This window comes from Apteryx mantelli, chromosome 6 (genome assembly GCF_036417845.1).
Source record: "Apteryx mantelli isolate bAptMan1 chromosome 6, bAptMan1.hap1, whole genome shotgun sequence".
NCBI classification, from domain to species: domain Eukaryota; kingdom Metazoa; phylum Chordata; class Aves; order Apterygiformes; family Apterygidae; genus Apteryx; species Apteryx mantelli.
Window position 1 is genome coordinate 28622060 of NC_089983.1, and position 20710 is coordinate 28642769.

Genomic DNA, 20710 nt, shown 5'->3' on the forward strand with positions numbered 1-20710 from the left:
AAGAATATGGACTACCTGAATCATGTCAAATTTGCCTAGATGAGTATTTGGGGAAGAGCAGATGTTCAATATGATTGTGTTCTTTCTAAACAGCTTAAATCAGGCTATCATTTACATTTATATAGTTAAGCCGTCATTTTACATTTGCCAGTGTATATGTGTAACGCTTACTGAGATTTCATAGTTCTCGTGAGGACAAACCCCATTTCTTGCTCCTCCACCTTTTGATAGCAGTACTCATCAATAACGGCTCCCTGAAACTGTATTCCATTTCTCATACAATTAACCAAAACTAGTGAAATACAACCTCATACTAGCACTACTCAAAGAAACCTGACAGAACCTGAATATTACCCAACAAGTTCCAGATTTAGAGCTCTTTACAGCATTAGGAGATTTACTCAAATGGCTCTGTCAAAAAAAGAGTGTATTCTGGAAGAATAAGAAAAGTAGGCAGGCTTGGGTTTCCTATATAGCCCAGATTTCAGGAGTTTCATGGTTCTCGGAGCATGAGCTCCGTAATTAGCAATAAGCCTGGAAAATCTGGGCTGCTACAATGGATCACCTTCTTCACCCACTTCTCCTGAAATAAAAGCGCCCGTTTGTTCTCTGCACACATCAAAACAAGATTAATAAGAAAAACAAACCAATAATAGCAAAAAGCAAAGCATTCATTTAACAACAAAAGAAAGAAGACTATGTCTGTGCAACTACAGCAAAAACAAATGTTTGGTGTTTAGGGAAAAGGCATTGTAAGGCTTGCTGAAATAAAGAAAGGCTTGAGGTAACTGCTTTGTCCAGCCTAATCAGACCAGCCAAGGGCTCACATCATTTATATCAATTCTTCGTTTTGGGATTGCTTTTATTGTCCCTACCATCCTGTATCACCTGAGAAGGCATCATGTTCACCCTGACTCATGGAGAGTTGTGTTTTATATTGTAATTTGCTAGAACAGCGATTATGCACAAGTGGGAGAATTTCACAAACGAAACGTCTTGTCAGTGAAAATAGCAGCTTTACTCCTACATTCACTTAGCAGCAGGAGGCAGAAAGTGTCCTGGGGTTTTTGAATTATTGCTGAAATGAACTCCAGATGCCTGTAGAAAGACTGCTAAATATATACCTAATTGCCTGTTTCTTTTATCTTAGCCCCACTGCTAAACAGCCTTCAAACAACAACATTTGATACATTCTGAATTCTTTATTAGCACCTCTATGCAAAATTAAATGGAATCTGTGCAAAGCCAGAGCTCAAGAGGCATGCCAGTATTTTATAGGCAATGTGACTGAAGCCCATTCTTGGATACTTGCCTTCCTGCATGGAGGAAGTTTTCTTATAAATTACAGCCTTCCTTTTACATTACAAGCACACCAATTTTATACCTCCCAATTTTTCTGCTAAAAAAATTTGCATATTTATGTAATATTAATCAGACACCAAATTTTGCTGTTTCGAATATTCAGCAACAAGGAAAGGGAGAGCAAAACTATGCTTCCCAGCCTTCTGCCACTCCAGTGACTCATCCTTGCTGACATGCAAGTTAATGGGGGCGAAGATTTGGAACTGTTGCCTTGTAGAGAAAAAAGATTTGGGAGAGACAAGCCCATACGACCTGTACTTCATTTCTACAAACCCTGACTCCCACTTGCAATGTTCACTCTACTGCTGAGAAATATGAAGCTGCCTCTGGACTCTTTGATTACACATGTAAGTAAAGGGCTAACCTTTAGGAATACAGGCATCTTTAGTCTGGAAATAAGATGGTATCAAAAATCACAGATCATATATACTGTACTTTTATTCCATTCCCTATAATCAGAGTATCCTTGCAACTATCACACCCCCTTCCCCCTAACCAAGAGCTTTCCTTTTCCTCAGAGCCATGCTCTGAAGTCACCTCTCCAATTACTCCTTTCTACTACAAGATATTTTGGGTCTAACCTTTGACTCGTATTTTGGGAAAATGTTGGTAGAGTCTAATTTTCTCTCTCTTACTCATGCAGTTGGCCTATTACACTGTATGTGCTTCAAGGCAATGACCTTACTTATCTCGTAATGTAGTTGTTTTCTTGCTATGACAATGGTTATTAAACAGGCAGTAAAGTTGATCATGTTCCTCTACTACAAAAACAAGTTCCTTGTCTTCTCCATCCTAGCAGCTAACCTTGCCCGCAGTTGTAACCTGCTGTCCTCATTGACCCAATATTCAGTACCAAGAAAGCTTAACATCAACAACAGACGCTATTATGCAGCCCTTCTTTCCTTTCCCTCTTCTCCAGACCTACTTGCTTCAATTTTCATGCTGTTTTCAGTGCACTCTGCTGCTGTGATTCCAGAGAGCAGGATTCAGATGAGGTTTCAATCAGAAGTGGTATGGAACTGCTGCTGTTACCAAATGTGTAAGGGAAACATATGGGCACACCCCAGAATCACAGGACAAAACAGCAAGGCTGTAAATCAGTGCTCGGGTTTTGACACTTCCTAGATAATGTATCACTGTGCTGGTAATCTCTTACTTTGGGAATTTTGCAGGTCAGACAACATGAGCTGTATAATAGGACACACACAGCCTTCAGCTGTATTATGCCTAGCTCCCACTAGCCATGTCAATCTTTAATTGAAAATTTGCCTAGTCCTAGCAAGAGCTTCCTGCAGTGTGACACTTGGCTACAGCACTTCACAGAAATCACTTGAGATGGTGTGAGCCTCCAGTTCTGATTATAAACATAGTGTTATTTTAAACATTTCAAGTTAAATTGTGTACTCTCCAAAACTTGACTACCATAGTAAGGATGTAAAGGATGGGAAAAACTTGACCTTGCTGATTTTCAGATTTCTCAAGAGGAAAAGCACACTGGGAAGCTGCTTCCAATTAAACTGTGAGAAAACCAATGCACTCCTTCAAAATTGTGCACTTTGGATGAGATTAACCCGCTCTTTGTTAACTATTCAGCAAGGCAAGCACATAGCAATTATCTGGTAAAGTTTTGTTTGAATAACAAAAATTTAAAGTCAGCAGTTCCCTCCTTGCTACTTCAAATAACATAGAATGGGGTTTAAATGCTATGCTAAAGTCATAGCTAAACACATATGGCAGCACTGTAATAAAAACTCAGAGCACTCAAAAAGGAGTGTAAATTTGTTATTTCTTTAAAACCATCCAAGGAGAAAGGAAAATGCAGTGGAATTTCCATTTCAAGCTGTCATCATCTGACTGAACCTTCTCTGAAGCTGAGTCATGTACTGCAGTCTCCAGTGGCAGAACTGCCTTAGTGGAATTTCGTCCTCACTCCATTTCCCAATATAAAATGGAGTGCTACAGTCAGATGAAATCCTATGAAGAGTGCCACCATTCTTCCTATCTGAGATCATGCAAGTGGAAAAAATTAGCTTACTTCATTTGTAGAAATTCAGTGAATGGCTAAGTTAGCATCAAGGAAGAGCTAAGGAAAGGGAAGTAAAGATGTTTAAGAAACATATTATTGCTCCTTGGAAAACGTATCAATGGTTTTTAAACATAGTTGTGTGTCTATCCATTTTCTTCTTTTATTGTGGGGCTTCACCAACTCACAGAGCAGTAAGGACCAAGTATTATCACATTATCTTTGGAGTCATTAAACACTAAATGTGACTACTGCATTCTACTGCTAATCAGAGTTGATGACAGAGCTCCCTAAGGCACCTAGGTCTTACCCTATTTGCATTAACAACACCCCAAAGAGATACCATTATAGAGGATTTGGAAAGGAAACTTGTGGCAGAGGTTGATACTTGTATCTGTAAATCCCTTGCATGCTTAAATAAGGATTTCGCTAATCTCTGTACATAAACCTCTGCAAAGGGTAACATTTTTGGCATTCCTGGTGCTTCCCAAAGACAAAACTGTCACTCTATCTCCTGCTGTAATGACAGACCCCTCTTGCTTTCCCAGAAATACAGAGATTTGGGTTATTTCTGTTCATACTAGAGAATGAAGGATCCTGAACACAAAAGAGTGAGGTCAAGGCCTTCTTCCAGCCCACCTCATAAACACAGGCACATGACCCTAGGGCATTTCCTCTCTTGGCAAAGGTAGCTCATATTGTAGCTACAGAAGAACCTGAATGGGTTTCTGCACTGGTGTACATCATGGTATTTGCTGACCAGTCAGCAGGTTTGTCAGTGTTGAAGATCATTGCTGGAAAATCAAACATACCTGTTTATGTTTGCATGCATACATGTGGGTGTACCTAGGAAGAGAGAGAGAGTGTGCAAATGCAAGCAGCTGCCTTTATCTGGAAAGAGGTGAGATTAGAGTAACATCTGTAAATTTATCTTACAGATGTATTACACAGCCTCCCCAGGACCCTCAACTCACAGGAAGGGTAGAAAAGGAGAAGCCTGGAGTATTGCAATCTGCATGGCGATAACATCCTTCTACTGATTTCAGCAGGCCAGAATTTTCCTTAGCTCACTGTGTTTGTTCTTTGAGCTGAACAAGCTGATAAAGTACGCACTGAAAGCTACTGAGAAAATCCTAGCATCAAGCTTTGCTTCTGATCAGTGTCTTTGCTAACTAATATTTTTTATCCTACTTCCCCGCCACCTTTATGCCAATGCAAGCATCTGCCTGCTAACCTAAGGCCATGTTGTCTCCAACTCACTTCTACTTTAAAATCAGCTCAAGCCCTTTATATTTCCTGTCAACTGCATGGTAAATACAATGGCACTCCAGCAAATAGGTTCTTTCAGCACCTAGTTATGTCTGAAACTCTCCTTGGCACTTTGGGAAAGACAATAATGTCAGTGGATCATATTCTATCAGAATATAGTTATTTCCAAGCTTGTTTGATGCTTAACATTTGAGGAAAAGGATATGCTTACTCACCATAAAGGATATATGCCAAGCCTACTGACAATGAAGACAATGGCAAATGTAAGGAACAAAAGGTCACTCAGTTTTTGACACTTGCAGTAGTTTGCCATTTTGGCAGCCTGCAAAAGAAAGAAAAGGCTGTTTACTTCTGTGAGGACAACTGAGTTCTCTTGTACTGTGTGTAAGAATGAGAAGCAATAATCAAACTTTGATCAAATCACTAACATTTTCATTGTGCCACCTTGCAGTGACCTTGTAACTTCTCTTCACCAAGGAGTCGGAAAACTACTCCTCAGAAGAAAACAGACTGCATAAAACCAGTACATCTCTAATTTCTTTCTTCTCCATTCAACTTCCTTTTTGAAACTCTACAGTTTCAGATTCACAAAACACTTCTAAACCTTTTATTTCACCCCATTGTATTTATGCTATCCTTGTCCTCAACCTCTTTACCTAACCCTGCCTCTCACCTTTCCGTTTTGCTACTCTTGAGTCTGACCTAATAAAACAATTCCATCTTTCCCACTGGCTCCACTTGCATTTTCAGCAGCTATCCCTCTTCCACCTGTCCCATGGTCTCCGACCTCCTAGTGTCTGCTATATATAAGATTTGCCTCAAGTCCTCTATTGTGTACCATTTCCTCTGGTCTCCTGCAGCATCTTTTCTTCCTTTCTGACCTATACAGACCAGTTTCCGCCTCTAGGATTATACCACTCCCCTTCAAATCTTCTTCCAAGGCTCTCAATTCTATTTCCTCCTTCCCCTCTCAGCCACCTTTCTCCCCCAACTTCTCACCCTAAGCATTTTTTTACATGCTTCTCTCATTTCTCTTTAAGCAGTCTTCCAATTCTTCCTCTATGGAAGAGAGGGGTCAACTAATTCCTCTTTCCTCAAACTGCTCTTTAAAACACTGAGCTTCCCTAAGTTTCCCTGCTGCCTTCTCCTGAAGAAAACAGCATGTACAAGCAAGCAAGCTTGTTTTAAGACATCTATGCATGTTCACGTGTGTAAGCAAAGCTGCTTATTTTAAAACCTCTGCTTCAAGATGGGGACAATCTTTATGCTTTGTGCCAAATTTATATAGGGAATCACTGCACAATAAAAAACATGCATGAGGAGCCTGATTCAGTGCCCACGCTAGCCACTGGGAGCCCTTTCGAGGCCACCCTTTGTAGGGCCCTATATCCAACTCCAACACGTTAAAAAATGCTTACATTCACAGACTTTCCAGAGTGCTAAGAGTAAGCAAAATTATCACAATTGTTCGTATAGAATATTATTTTGAATCCAGAATTCACATCAGAGAATCCTCTAAAATGCTGAGACACTCTTGCATTGTTCCTGATTTTTTGGCTGGAACACACTGAACCTGAAAGTGCTCAATGCTCATAGTTACCGTTCAGATTCCAAGATCAACCTGCCCTATTGGGTGTTACTTAACTTCCACAATGTTTCCATTCAAAATCTGAATCCAAAGGATATCCCTGCTAGCTGAAAGCATGTCAGGAATATAAGGAAAGCTACCAGCAGTGCAAACTAAACCAACCTTCAGAGTCAGTGCTATATTTTAGTGGATACAAACAAAACTCCTAGTGGTTCAGACTCAGAGTCAGGTTTAAGGGAAAGCGTACATTTTGGATGACAATATGTAAGGCAGAAGAGTTGTATTTATAACATCTTGATATTTAGATGACTGCAAGTCCAACTAGGAATTCTGGATGTATTTCCATGGCAGTCTAAAAAAGCTGATTTCGCAGTGTGTGGAGTTGATATTGCTATAGCAACTTGTGGCAATATCACACCATTTCTCAGAAACGGTACAGCTGTTGGATCATCAGTTCTTGGGTAACAAATTTACAAACAGTATTGCAAAAAGGGGAACTGCATAAAATGGGAAAGGGTTTGTGGTTAGATGGAATTTGGCCACCTAAGACAATACATCACAAATTTCAAAGCATAAAAAACACGACTACAGCTGAATAATACAGCTCTTATGGCTACTCTTGCTAGCTTATTTAATGCTGTTTATTTTACAGCACAGCCACTTGGCTTGGTCTGAAGTGTCCATTTCCTACTCTTTTTGAAAAGCGTCTTAGATCTCGAGATGGGCATGATAACAAGGATTCAGGTTCAACTGTCGGCAACAGTGAGGCTCACTTATATCAGACACATACCAAACTGGGAACTGTTTCATACCATACACTGGCATCAGAAAAGTCTTAATGCCCCTAAATAGGTGGGATTTTAAGTACTTTAGCAGGTTAGGTCACAGCATCTCCAACCCACAAGCTGTACTGCAGCGCAGAGATACCAAAGACCCCTTAAACAACTTAGCTGGGGTTCTGAAAGTTGCTTCTCAGTGGCAACCTAGATTTCAGCTTAAGCTAATGCAGTGGCTTCTTAGCATGACAAATGACTCCACGCTTGGTCTATCCTGCTGTGGCTAGGCTGCTTTGAGCATCCAAGATAACTTTCACTCAGATCTAAGGAAACAGCTAGGGATTCCTGAAAATACTTCCATAACTCTTCTGCATCTGCCTAAAGATTTATGAAAAAAACGACCTCACCTCCAGTATTTCCACCAATGTATACTGCTTTCTGCAATGAAAATAGCAAAATTATTACACCTGCAATCATTTTTCCACTGGGCATGTATCATTACAAAATGGTAGGTGGAAATAACCTAGCGGCCTTTGGAAATAGCTTTTCATTTTTACTAATATATAATAGGTAAAAAACAGCACGTACACAACTGACCCATCATGGCAAGAAATTATACCAGCTTTTTTTGCAGTTAGATATTTTTCCTTCTCTGCAGTGACTTTCCCTCAGCAATGTCAGCAGTGCTTAGGGGTCCATCTTATCCTATATGGTACTGGGGCTGTAACCCACTGCCCTAGTGAAAGAAGACTTGTTGGCTCCGTCATAATGGCTCTCCTGGCAAATGCTTTTCAGTGGTTGTGATTCTCTTTCTAACATTTTAGAGTGGCTTTAGTATTTCCAATTAGAAGAGACTGAATTAATTGATTAGAAACACCACTGAGATATGTGTCTCATAGGGAACACTTATTAAATACTGTTGAATTAAAGTAAAATAAACATATTTGCTGAACGTTTACCAAATCATGCTACAATACGAGCAATTTCTCTTTATTTGTCTTAGGCAGTGAATGAACAGAGGAACTGAGAAAAAATATTTATCTCCCTGTCCTCAAGTTAAGGCTTTAGCTAGTCTATTATAGCTGCTCTCCAGTGATTTTCTAGTGCCACAGGCACTGGTCTGATCTGAAACCATCAAATGTCCATCTGATGGCAAGAAAAAGAGGAACAGAGAAAGTTCAGGCGAATTCACAGCCAGCAGAATGGATCTACACCTGTTGTCAAAACAGAAACATGAGCTTGTAAAGATGTAATTGTTTCTAATGAGACAAATCCAGGTTCCTCATTGCCTTCCAAGTCAGTCATGTGCCTTCTAGATTTAAAGATTAAAAAACAGATTTGCAGCCCTATCAAATCAGAACGGCAGGATTTTGATTTTGAGTAAGGTGACTCACACAGTGAGACTATCTTCTTGCATCACAGGATCCTACTTTGCTTTCATCAAAGCAACTACTTTGGTAAAAAGAAGTAATTTTGGATGAATAAGTATTAACTTTGGTCTGATCCAGCTGGAGAGTTCACAGATAGCCCAATTCCAGCATCACTCAGAGCAGTCAAAAAAATGAAGCATCATCTCTTCTTCTCCAAAGTCAACTGCTTAATACTGCCATCTAGATAGGAAGGCACGGGAACCTGGAAAATCCTCTAGACCACAGGTCAGCTCACTGCCTGTGCACCTGATAACAATTAAGTTGTCCAGCACCCTGTGCCCAACAAAGTACAGCAGAATCAAAACATGACATCTTGATTCTTTGAGAGACAGAGGCTCCAGGTTCTCATTGAATTCATGACTTCCAAATGGTCAAGAACCAGGAGCTTCTACCTCAAACAGCCACTGCTTTCCAGATATTGCAACATATAGCTTTTGGCCTTACTGTGTTATATTTAAAATCTGGGTGCATTCCTCCCTGGCATGCAATGTGTTACAAGTCTCTGCTCCGTACAAGCAACTTATCAAGGGATCAACCAGCCTAAGTCACAAACATACACCAATGTGCATGTTCTGATACAAGTATAATACATTTCAGCAAGGAAATACACTATATTGATCACCATTACCATCCTGAATTGGCATCTTTGCTTAGGAACTACTTGTTCTGCATAGCAAATAGATTCTACCCATTGGCACGATAGCTCACAGAATAGTGAATACCATATACAGGCTCTGATGACACACATACAATCTCACCTCTAGGACAATATCAGCCGCATCATGGAGACACAAGGTCAAGGTTCCCACTCGTGTCAAATTGGTTATATATGAGAAAGTTATCAGGATGACTGTTACAACGTGATGTGTAAACATGATGCCAAAATCCTAGAGCAGCAAGAAGCAGAAAGAAAAACAAACAAACAAAGAAATAAACAGAGAGATTCAATACCCTTATAGAAAAATGGATAAATGTATTTTAAACTCAGGTTATATTACATAAAGATCCTGCTACATAAGTGCATACTAAATGCCCAGCTATCAATTTCATTTAGACAGAATAAAATTATCATTGCACTCTAAGAAAATGCAAAAAGATTATTCAAAGCTAGGCAGCATTTACACTTCTCCGTTCCTAGACATTTCACCTAATGAAGTAAACATTTATGATGGAAGTTACTTTGAAAATACATATATACATACAAATCAAATTATGCCATATTTCTTACATACCAAGCAATGTATAATATACAAAATAATGTATCATTTACAAGAGTTTAGATAGTTAAAAATGAATAGGAAAAACATTCCTACCACACTAAAATTTATTGACAGTCACCTGTCAAGCACAAGTGTCAGGTTTCTACATGACATGTAGAGATGAGACTTTTCTCTGCAAGGCTTCAAAACATTAAAAAAGACATCTTGCTGGAATTTGCTGAACTATCAGGATAGCTTTGAGAAAATAATATCAAAACCCTGAGGAAAAGTCACAGGCATCATTTGACTGGAGAGTTCCTTCATGCATCAGGTGCTGAGATAGTATGGCAGCTCTCAGCACGGCAAGTGGCTCTCAAGTAGGGCTGTCTGAAGGAACAGAGATCCAGGAAGTCACAAGGAACAGCTCCTCCAGGCAGCCAGCTCACCAAGCATTTAGGGAGATAGCATTTGGCCTTCTTGCAGCTGTTGTGGGCCACTCCTGCTGAGCTGTGAAAGAGTCTCAGGTAAATGGCCCACACCAGAGAAACTGGGCTGAAGCACTGCAGTCTTCAGAGAGGCAGAATCTGGTTTGCCAAGGGAGGAAGAGTATGGGGGGGGCAGTAGAGGGCCTTCCTTGCCAAGTGTTGGTGAGCCCCCACTAACCCAGGGACAACTCTGTCTGTAGCAGCAGCTACAGCTACCAACTGCTCTCTCTAATGCCAGGAAGAGTAACTGCCCAGTGCCATCCCACCTCTCCCTGGGAAGGGGAATCACAGCCTGCACATACCTGGCCCCTCTACTTTCAAGGAAATGCAGGGCCACTCCCTTTCAGTACCAGCATTTGCCTTCACTGCAATGCATACTTGGAATCACTGGAAAAATCTGCAACTTGAGCACTAACTGAATAAGGAGAGGACCTCCTCCCAGCCTACCACTTTACATTTAATGCTATGAAGTGCTACAAGGTCCCATTTCCTACAAATATTCATCACTGGGCATTGCTACTATCTCCTACACAAGGCTGAACAATAAGACTAAAAGGAGAATCCTAATCTGATACACACCCAGCATTTCTTAGCCAGATTATTTGGTCCCCAGCAGTCTGGAGCATAATCAAATACATCCAGCAGTCACCTCAAGTCACTGCTTTAAATTCATTTTCTTAAAGCAGACTGAACAAAGGCGAATTAAAGACTGCTTCCCTTTCCAAGGCTCTTAAGGGACAGCAGGGAAATGGCATCTCAGTCATTTCAACCACTACAAACCCACACTTTGGGGGCTACTTGACCCTACTATAATCAAAACAGAATAGCACCTACCTTCTTTTACCCAGGATTAGAGGACACTAGCATTGCCATACATCATATTGTAGCCTAGCTCTTTACCTGCTTCAGCTGCAATGCTATGGCACTTTCTTCACTTTCCTATTAAAGGCAATTACATTAGCACATAAGCAGCTCAAATGGGGGAGGAAGCCAAGCAGAAAAACCTCTCTGTTTTCATAGCTGCTACATTCATGTTCTACAAATACTAGATTTCTAGTCTCTTTGGGGAACTCTTCAAGGCATTCCTGACAACGTGAATTATTCCTAAGCAGTCCTAATGCTCTTGGGCAGCCCTAATGCTCTTGGGCAGCAATTTTCTGCATTTCTCTATGAGTCTGCTTACAGAAACACTGTCCACGGAACTCCTCCTCTGATATGTTTAAGAGAGAGAGTTATCTGATTGTGACAGCTCTGAAAAGAGATGTTGGACTGACCTACTGATAATTGTTGGAAAAAAGTAGCAGTGATTTAAATAAGATAACTTTTGTTATTTTGGCCTTTCTTTCCTGTTTGTGACATTTCCTTATGCCAATAATTAATACTATGCTACATGTTAGATTTTAATTATGCATAAGGGTAACAAATACACAGGAACTAATAGTGCAAGTCCTATAATGTCAAGTGGTACTTGTGTTCCTAGCATACTTGAGCACTTTCATCCATAGACGGTTCAAGAATAGTTGTATAGGAATGGGCTTTTTCTTTTTTTAAATCTATTTCAAACTGTGTGTATGTTTGTGCAAGACATATGTATTTACAGTATATTTAAAGACTCCACTTGAAACTTCTCAGTTTACTGCAACCAAACTTGAGAAAATGGCAGATATAAAGATACCATGAGCCTGGAAGATTCATGAAAATAGATGACTAAGTATAGGTGAAAGACCTTGCTCCTGGCACCATTAATGAAAAGAATGCAGTGCAGAGAATGGAGAAGCCCAATGGCTCTCAATTTTGAGAGACAAATCCACTGGAAAACAGCCTATTACCCAGCTGTGTTTAAAATATGTATTTCAGAAATTATTTACACTCTGGAACACTTTGGAAGTGAACTCCACTGGATAAAACTGTTGTAGCTAGACCCCCAGACCATTAAGTATTACTGAGCACTCTTTTTTCTAATGACAATGAAATCAACTTAGCTATTTGGGATTTCACTACATTAGATGGTCACATTTTTCTTTTCTTTTCTTCTTTTTTTTTTTTTATACAAGGACCAGAAAGTTCTCATAGAGGTGATTTTCATTTATATTTGATATGTCTAAAGCAAGGAACAGCAATAGTGTGAGGAGTTACAACATGCCCATCAAATATGCTAAGAAGCCTCAGGGTTTTACTCACTGAACAAGTGAGATTGACCAAAATGCCGAAGAGGCTGAGGAGCCCGAGTGCTACTAAAGGACAAGGCAGCTTCATTCTTAGGCCATTCAGCATCTTTGTTTATGCATCAACAAATGAATGGAACGTGACCAGCTCAAGGTTTTAACTGTTACAACTTCAGCAGAGGTCCACAAAACGCACACAATCTGAATTTCTTTTCTTGAAGCAAAAGAATTCAGCTCTATGATTCTCCTCCCCCCCCCCCCCCCGAGTTTGAAGAAAGAGTTTCGGTATCTAGTTTCACTGAAATACAGCATAAATTTTCCAGAAACAAAGTGGAATATTCAAGATAATTGGCACCCACAGATTGTTTTATTTTGAGGGATGGGAAGAAGAGTTGTCTTGTTTTTTAAAAAAGAAATCATAAAACACAGAAGCTTTAGGAATTGCCAAATGCTTGGAACAAAAAGTGTGAATACACAAAAAGGTCACCTAGATCTTCTACATACCTACATTGACTGAAGTAGAAATTTTATACAATCTCTTAAATACACCGGTCAAATAGATTTCCATCAAACAATACCTCAGGTACCCAAAAAGCATTTAAATAAGCTTCACTGATTTTCAAACTAATCAGGGCTTGTGAGAGACACAAAGTTCCACAATCTAAATTTCTTTCTCTGTGTTTAACAGAAAAGCAGTATGGGAAGCTGGACAAACATGAAAAAAACTTCAAATCATGCTAGGATGCACAAGTCTTTGGAAATGAAAACACTTTAAGTGTAAAACATCATTACAGCAACACGGTAGAAGTTTATGAAGCAAGCAACATGCCATTATAAAACTGTAAAAGTTAATCTACCTAGTTCAGTGCTTTAACTTAGCGCCAATAGTAGGTGTTATGGTAGGTATGGACAAAAATCTAAATATTTTGCTCACATCTCTTCAGCCAGGCAGAAAAAATTTGATGGAATTTATAACATCTACATAAAGATAAACAGGCATTTGAAAATCAGCAATCCAATTGGAATTCATTTTCAACTCATGAATTTACTATTAAGAAAGAATAAAACAGAGAGGAAAACAGCATGTACATTTCTCTCGAGCTACAGGAAGTGAAAGACCAGTGCTGGAATTATGCCAATGCTGAGTGCTGGCACTTTCAAATAAGACCTACAGCACCTATCCTTGAGAGAAATCTGACTCCATAAAAGCGATTGGCTAAATTCCAGCAGCGAATAAGACTGCCAGGACACTTTTGATCATTCTAGACTACAACACAGGTACTGCGGAATTTAAAAGTATTTAAAATGATAACCAAGACTTAGATAAAAGTATTTCTCTCACTGTAAGAAGAAAATAGCAACAGGTTTCTCAGGCTGAGAACTGTTAATCTGCTCTGTGTAAACTGTCATGAAATATTATGATAATGTCCAGTAATAGCTGGCATTCTTCCAGTTAAACAGAGTCTTGTTTTAGATGGGCACCGTTTCACATATTGTGTGCTGGGTACCTTAAGAAATTTCCACATTTTTTAAACTAAACCTGCCTTTTAAAGGAGAACTACAACGATGCTGCAACAGCTGGTGTCTCTGCCAAGCTCATATCTCCTACAAGCTGAGAGTCTATATACAGTCTAAATACATATTTTTTTAATTGAAGTTGCTTTTGCTTCTTATTTGCTGGCCTACTGAAGGAGTCAGTGATGCATAGACTATCTTAGGAACATGGCCTTTATGGCCAACCTGTTGTGACATCTCAGGCCTCACAAAATCCTTCAAGTGCATGGTTCTTGGGCCAACACTACACTTCTCGCTGCCTCATTTTACAGGTCAAAAACTTGTAACCAGTCCCTTTTAGCCTTTCCTTTTCTGTATATATACCCATTTGTTTTGTGCTCCTGATTGTCTGACACGAGTTCAACTGAGAGCTAAGGCTCATCCGGTATTTTCCTGGCAACAGCTGTGTTTGCACTGGTCTGGCACATTGCCTGCCTGATGTCACCCTACGTCCTCAGCTGTCTTGGCGGAGAGGGCATTCAGCATCGTACTGTGAGCCAACTGACAGCTGGCATTGCCCTGAGGACAGCAGCATGTGGTTCTCCTGTGTCAACTACTGTAAGCTCCCAGTGAAAACATCTTTCATGTCATGGGTTTAAGCTCCCAGTGAAAACATCTTTCATGTCATGGGTTTCTTTGACATTCCCATTCACCCCTGGCCACAGAACAGTTTTACTGTGTGACACCAGCACACAGCCACATTTCTCCAATCCGATCTTCCTAGCTATCAGTTTTGCTTAAACTACAAAAAGATCTCTCTGCAGTTTTACTGGAATCAAACTGGTCAGTGATCTAATAGCTCATTTACAAATATGGCATCTCTGCTGTCTCCTTCAGGGTGCTCACCATGAAAGGTTTTTGACTTAATATCATTGCACTGCAGATTTTGTGCTCCTGCTCTCTGTCAGGAGACTGCACATCCTCAGACACAGCGGATGTATGGGACACAGCTTTAAGGCGTTGATTTGGTGCTCTGGGTTGCAAATCTGAGATAAGAGTGTTATTTAATTATTAATAGTCTATTCCCCCACCTCCATCCCCCATTTTATTTCCAGAGTAGGTTGCTGAGAAACCTTCCTGGTAGTAAGTCATTTATACATAACTGAGAGATAGACTTGCAAAAAATTGTTTACTTGCACCTATACTATGGACACGATCAGGCTTTATTTCTGTGCTCAGCTCAACATGGGAACAAACCCTCCAAGTCATGAGAGAAACAGCTATAGCATTCGTCCATGAGACTTACCAAATGAGAAAGGTGTTAGTGAATATCCCAATGGCCTTTTTTAGAACTGTACTTCAGCACAGTCAGATGCTGTTCAGGACCTCCCCAATTACTTTTATGTAAGCAAAGAAACTAGTTATGAATCAATTAAATATTCTTTTAAAATGTGTATTACTGCAAAATTGCGATAATGTTGCAATTGCAATGCTGTTATATTTTCCTCTCCTTCAGGAGGTACACAAAGAAGAGAAAAGATATCCAACTGTGCAGCCTAGAAGACTGAATGAATGCAGGGGGACTGATTAGACATGACACATTTCTGCAGCAATAACCTGAACAAATCTGCAACACTGCTGCAGAGGTCTGGTTTTGTTTTATATATTGGCAAATGGCTATTAAGTACTGCCTGCATTTGCTGCTTATGTATATTACTCATGTTACTCTTGATATAAATTCATCTCCACTATCACACAGCTCCACTGAACCCTGATCTCCGCATCTCTGTTTTTTGAGACAGTGAAGTTGTACCCATTTCAAGCTCATGATTGACAGGTTGTTTAGCATCTACAAATAATGCAAACAAGGGATTTACAGGTATACACCCTAAATTGGCTATTCTGTTTATGATATATCATCCAATATGGTTTTGAAACTTGTGGATACTTTCTTGAGATTTCTACTCCTGGAAAAATTTTGCTAATTCAAATATAGGGGTGTTTTTGTATATAAGTAGCTACAATAAAAGATTTCCAGAAGCACACTGTGGTTCCAAATAGCAGATCAATTTATTTAGGACATACTGGATTCTTTATTTCTTTCTTCAGAGTTATGCTCCTGCTAAAATTCTAGTAAACTGGGATTTTTTTTCCATTAGTACATAGTCTACAGCCATTTAATTAAATGACAGTAGAAAAAGGCACATTGAAAATACTATAAAATCCTTCCAAATGTCTTAAATAGATAATTTCACAACATTAAAAAAACCCTGCAAGAATAGCTCAATGGATTGTTACTACAGAATGACTTGTGTTGCCTGTTTTGCTACGGATTAGCACTCTACAAACCTACTCTTTCTTGGAGGAGAACCTAGATGAAAGAATATGGAATTGGTTGCCACTGATACTGGCAAAATGGTCTTCATCTGGCCAGAGTTTTAGTTTCTTGATTAACAGCCCATCTACTCTGTGTGATGGACACAACTACTTTTCCAGTACAATTATCTTTCAGTTATCAGAAAGACAGACATATTAGAAATAGTTTTAATTTACAGTTGCTATGGTTTCCTACGGTCATGTTTTAAGTACTTTTAATTACAAAGAAAACACAAATAAAGGCCATTATACTTGAGACACATGCCATGACTTTTAATTAAACACAAAGCAATGCTCATCTACTTGAAATTTTATAACTGTAAAGGTAAGATCAAACGTAGCATCATTTTAATATTAAATATATCCTTGTTTTTACCATTGCTTTGTAGAAGAACACATTTAAAGCCCTCATAACTCTTACCAAAATGATACTGTGAATTTTTGAGACAGTCTTGCTCTGTCATTGACGTTTTCATCATTTAACTCTTAATAGAAACAGAATATATACTGGCTACCTAGAGTGTTCCATTGCATTCAAGTCACTGTATGAGATCAGCAGTTTATCCGCTGATTCATTTCTCTCTGAATATTGGATTACTTCAGGCTCTTGATTACTCTTTTTCCAATGTGCAGAAAAAATCATAGTACTGACGAACAGAGTAACACAAGCACTTCAACACCAGTTTCTCAGTGATGAACATCTGCAAGAGGTTGTGATTAAAGAACTGTACTTCTAGTTCAATGCACAGATAATCCTCAAGTCAAAAACATGTGCTTAAAGCCTTCAAAGTTTTTAGTCTCATTGTTCTTACCTTTCTTTTGATGTCAATGAATTGAGAAAACATTAAGGACCAGTAGAATGACAATTCAATTATGTAGTAATAATGAACGTCAGGCATCAGTGGCTGAAAGATGGAGATGAGAAAAGGTTAAAGAGAACTAATTGACACTACATACATCTGAGGTCTGCAGGCAAGATTTTTAATCACAGACAGATTACTGACTTCTTTATTTGCATCCTATGTAAAAAAAAAAAAAAAAAAAAAAAAAAAAAAAAAAAAAAGATGGTCACCTCACTCAAACTTCAATGGCCCTGGGAAAGAAGAGCTCCCCAAACTAACATTTTCTTGTGTTTAAATTTTGACAATATTGCAATACCAGAAACCTATGATGTTTTCCATTAGGGACCTTGAATAAACAGGATTCTGCCTAAATTTGAACTCAAATCCTATCTCATATGCAGAGCAGGAGATCCTAAGAGTGTTTTGAAAGATTAGTTAAAACATCTTGCTATACTTCAGTAATGTTGGTTTAAAGCACAACAAAAGAAACAAAGTTACAGCAGACTAGGAAAAAGTGATGCTGGTGTATAACCTGATCTGATCACGATCAAAATACTCTGATTTTAAAGCAGGGCCCTTTCTAATATAAAAGCCTATTTTTAAAGACTAACCATTTTCTAGGAACATGTTAACATTTGGGGAAGAAGAAAGTCATTAAATTTATCCAGGCATCTTGTTTGATACACATTTATACACGTTTTAAACACGAAAGAAACAAAAACAACAAGACACAGGAAGTTATTCATAACAAAACACAACCTGGGGTAACCGCAAAGAAGAGAAGTGGTGGCATGTATAGGTGGTCTAGCCCCCAGCCCAAGACAGACAGTTCTAGGAGCTACTCTAACCTCCAGACGACTGTGCTTCGCTGCCCGACACGTCTTCCATCTCAGTGACAGAGATGGGCACTGGCCTGGGGGTATCTCCTGAGGGATGAGATGAACCATCTCCAGGGCAGTTTGCACTGGTCCAGTGAAGCACCCAAGTAGGACAAGAGCTATTTCAGCTGGCAAGAGCCACTTCAGTTGCCTCTTTTATTCCCATTGGCTTTTGCAGACCAATTCTTTGAAGTTAGAAAACAGTCTTTAGGTGCACACTAAATGCTTTAAGTGGGTTGTTTAAATGTAAACATATATTTAAGCTTTATAAAAAATGTGTACACTCAAAATCAATCTCTTAAAACCATTTTTGTGGTCAATACAATCCTTTTCTGATTTAGTGAGACTGCCATTAAGTTTTTTAATATGTGCAGTAAAAAAAAAAAAAAAAAGGAGGGTGGGGGAGAAGGGGAGAGGCGAGAAGAGAATATGAATCCAGACTATTACATTCATTATCCCAAGGGAACTCACAGGGGAAAATTTCTAGTAAAATAATGAAGATTGTCAGTTGCTTTATTAACTATACCATTAGTATTTCTAAGCCCATATATAATGATAATGGGCAGGGAGAGAGGATTCTAAAGATATTATGGTTTTCCCCCATTAAAAGCTGAATGGTGGGCATTTAACTTGGACAAAATATTAAGTTTCAGTTCTCCAAAGACTTAACTGTAATAGGACTATTCTGTATTTATGGATAAGTTGTCATCCAAATGATCCATTTGACACTATCTACAGCGAGTCCCTCTGGATTTCTGTAATGCTGTGTTCAGTAACTTACAAAGGAATCAAAGGAGAGACTAGAAATTTTATCTAGCTAAGAAAAACAACCAAACAAAAGATCAAGCACTTAATCTTGATCAGCACCCAGTAGACTTTTTTTTTTTTTAATCTCTGAGACAATGATTTTGATAATGATTTTTATTTGATAATTTGCTTTCTGCTGGACCATCTCCACTTGTAGCACTTTTTTCATATATTGTAAGTTTAATTGCCACCCTCTGAAGTTGTAACAAACTTTCTGAATGATCTCCTTGTCCTGCTCTTAAGTCTGGCAAATGTATGTTCTTTAAACAGTAAGACTCACACTCTTTCCTCAGAAATAAATATCTTCTTGCATGTAATATCATAAAAATAGTAGAAAACAGAACTGAAAGGCACCACAAGAAGTTATCCAGTCCTACCCGCCCCAAGGCAGCAGCAACTGCAGCTGTATCATTTGTGACAAATGATTGCTCATAAAAACTTGGAGGGACGAAGAGTCAACACTCTCCTCAGGCAATCTATTCTGCTGCTACCCCAAATTTATTCAGTTTGCTCTAAAGTCCTTTGATGTAATTTAAGTCATTATTTTTTGTCCATCCAGTTGTGGAAAGAGAAAGGTTTATTCCTTTCTTCACAGAAATTTCATACACAGTTGAAAACTATTACAACTCAGTTTTCTCTTCCTGAGGCTAAATGATCAAATTCCTTCAATCCTTCGCAACAGACCAAGATTTCTGGTCATTCTTGCTGCCCCTCCACTGACCTATCTCCAACAAGTCCACAACCTTCATGTAATGTGGTCCCCCAAACTAAACACAGTTCTCCTGTTTAAGGCTTTTCATTGACACGTAAATGGGAATTCACGTGTCTTACAGACAATACTCTTCTTTACACTTCCCCCCCCTTCTACCTCACCGCACCCTTTTTAAAACAATAGGCAAACTGCCCTAAACTCCTTAAATTGTAAACTCTTCCCTGGAGTTTTGGGGAATTGATTATCATTTCTATTTGGAAAGCAGCTAGTACAATGTCTAGTACAATGTCTTGACGATCCCTATTTTGAGTTCTGGATACTGAATACAAACAAAAAGCACTTTAAAGAAGCTCAAGTTTAGAATTCAGATCATTAAAAAAGGTACCAAAAGTCATCCTCAGAAGTTATGCAGAATTTTGAAGACAATCTATCTAGGTCACATTTGAAAAATTTGTTACCTAAAGGAAACATTATACTTCACAACTTCAACCTCTTGCTGCCTCTCCTTTATAAAAAGGTACAAGGGGAACAGGTGGAGCTTAGCTTTCACAGAATCACAGAATCACAGAATCGCTGAGGTTGGAAGGGACCTCTGGAGATCATCTAGTCCAACCCCCCTCCTCAAGCAGCGTCACCTAGAGCACATTGCACAGGATTGCATCCAGGCGCATTTTGAATATCTCCAGAGAAGGAGACTCCACAACCTCTCTGGGCAACCTGTTCCAGTGCTCTGTCACCCTCACAGTGAAAAAGTTTTTCCTCATGTTCAGATGGAAGTGTCTGTGTTTCAGTTTGCGCCCGTTGCCTCACGTCCTGTTGCTCGGCACCACTGAAAAGAGTCTGGTCCCATCCTCTCGACACCCTCCCTTCAGATACTTGTACACGTTGATAAGATCTCCTCTCAGCCTTCTCTTCTCCAGGCTAAACAGGCCAAGCTCTCTCAGTCTTTCCTCATAAGAGAGATGCTCCAGTCCCCTAATCATCTTTGTAGCCCTTCGCTGGACTTGCTCCAGTAGTGCCACATCCCTCTTGTACTGGGGAGCCCAGAACTGGACGCAGTACTCCAGATGTGGCCTCACCAGGGCTGAGTAGAGGGGGAGAATCACCTCCCTCGACCTGCTGGCAACACTCTTCCTGATGCACCCCAGCATACCATTGGCCTTCTTGGCCACAAGGGCACATTGCTGCCTCATGCTTAACTTGGTGTCCACCAGCACTCCCAGGTCCTTCTCAGCAGAGCTGCTTTCCAGCAGGTCAACCCCCAACCTGTACTGGTGACTGGGGTTATTCCTCCCCAGGTGCAG

General features: G+C 39.5%; 1 protein-coding gene across 1 annotated transcript in view; it reads right to left on the reverse strand.

Moving 5' to 3' along the window:
* Positions 1-20710, reverse strand: part of CERS6 (ceramide synthase 6) — a 139039-nt gene that overhangs the window by 15304 nt on the left and 103025 nt on the right. The window contains exons 6-8 of the mRNA XM_067298538.1: positions 16980-17072; positions 9207-9335; positions 4870-4976 (exon numbers count right to left, since the gene is read on the reverse strand). Coding sequence (XP_067154639.1) covers positions 4870-4976; positions 9207-9335; positions 16980-17072 — 329 coding nt within the window. The remainder of the gene's footprint in view (positions 1-4869; positions 4977-9206; positions 9336-16979; positions 17073-20710) is intronic.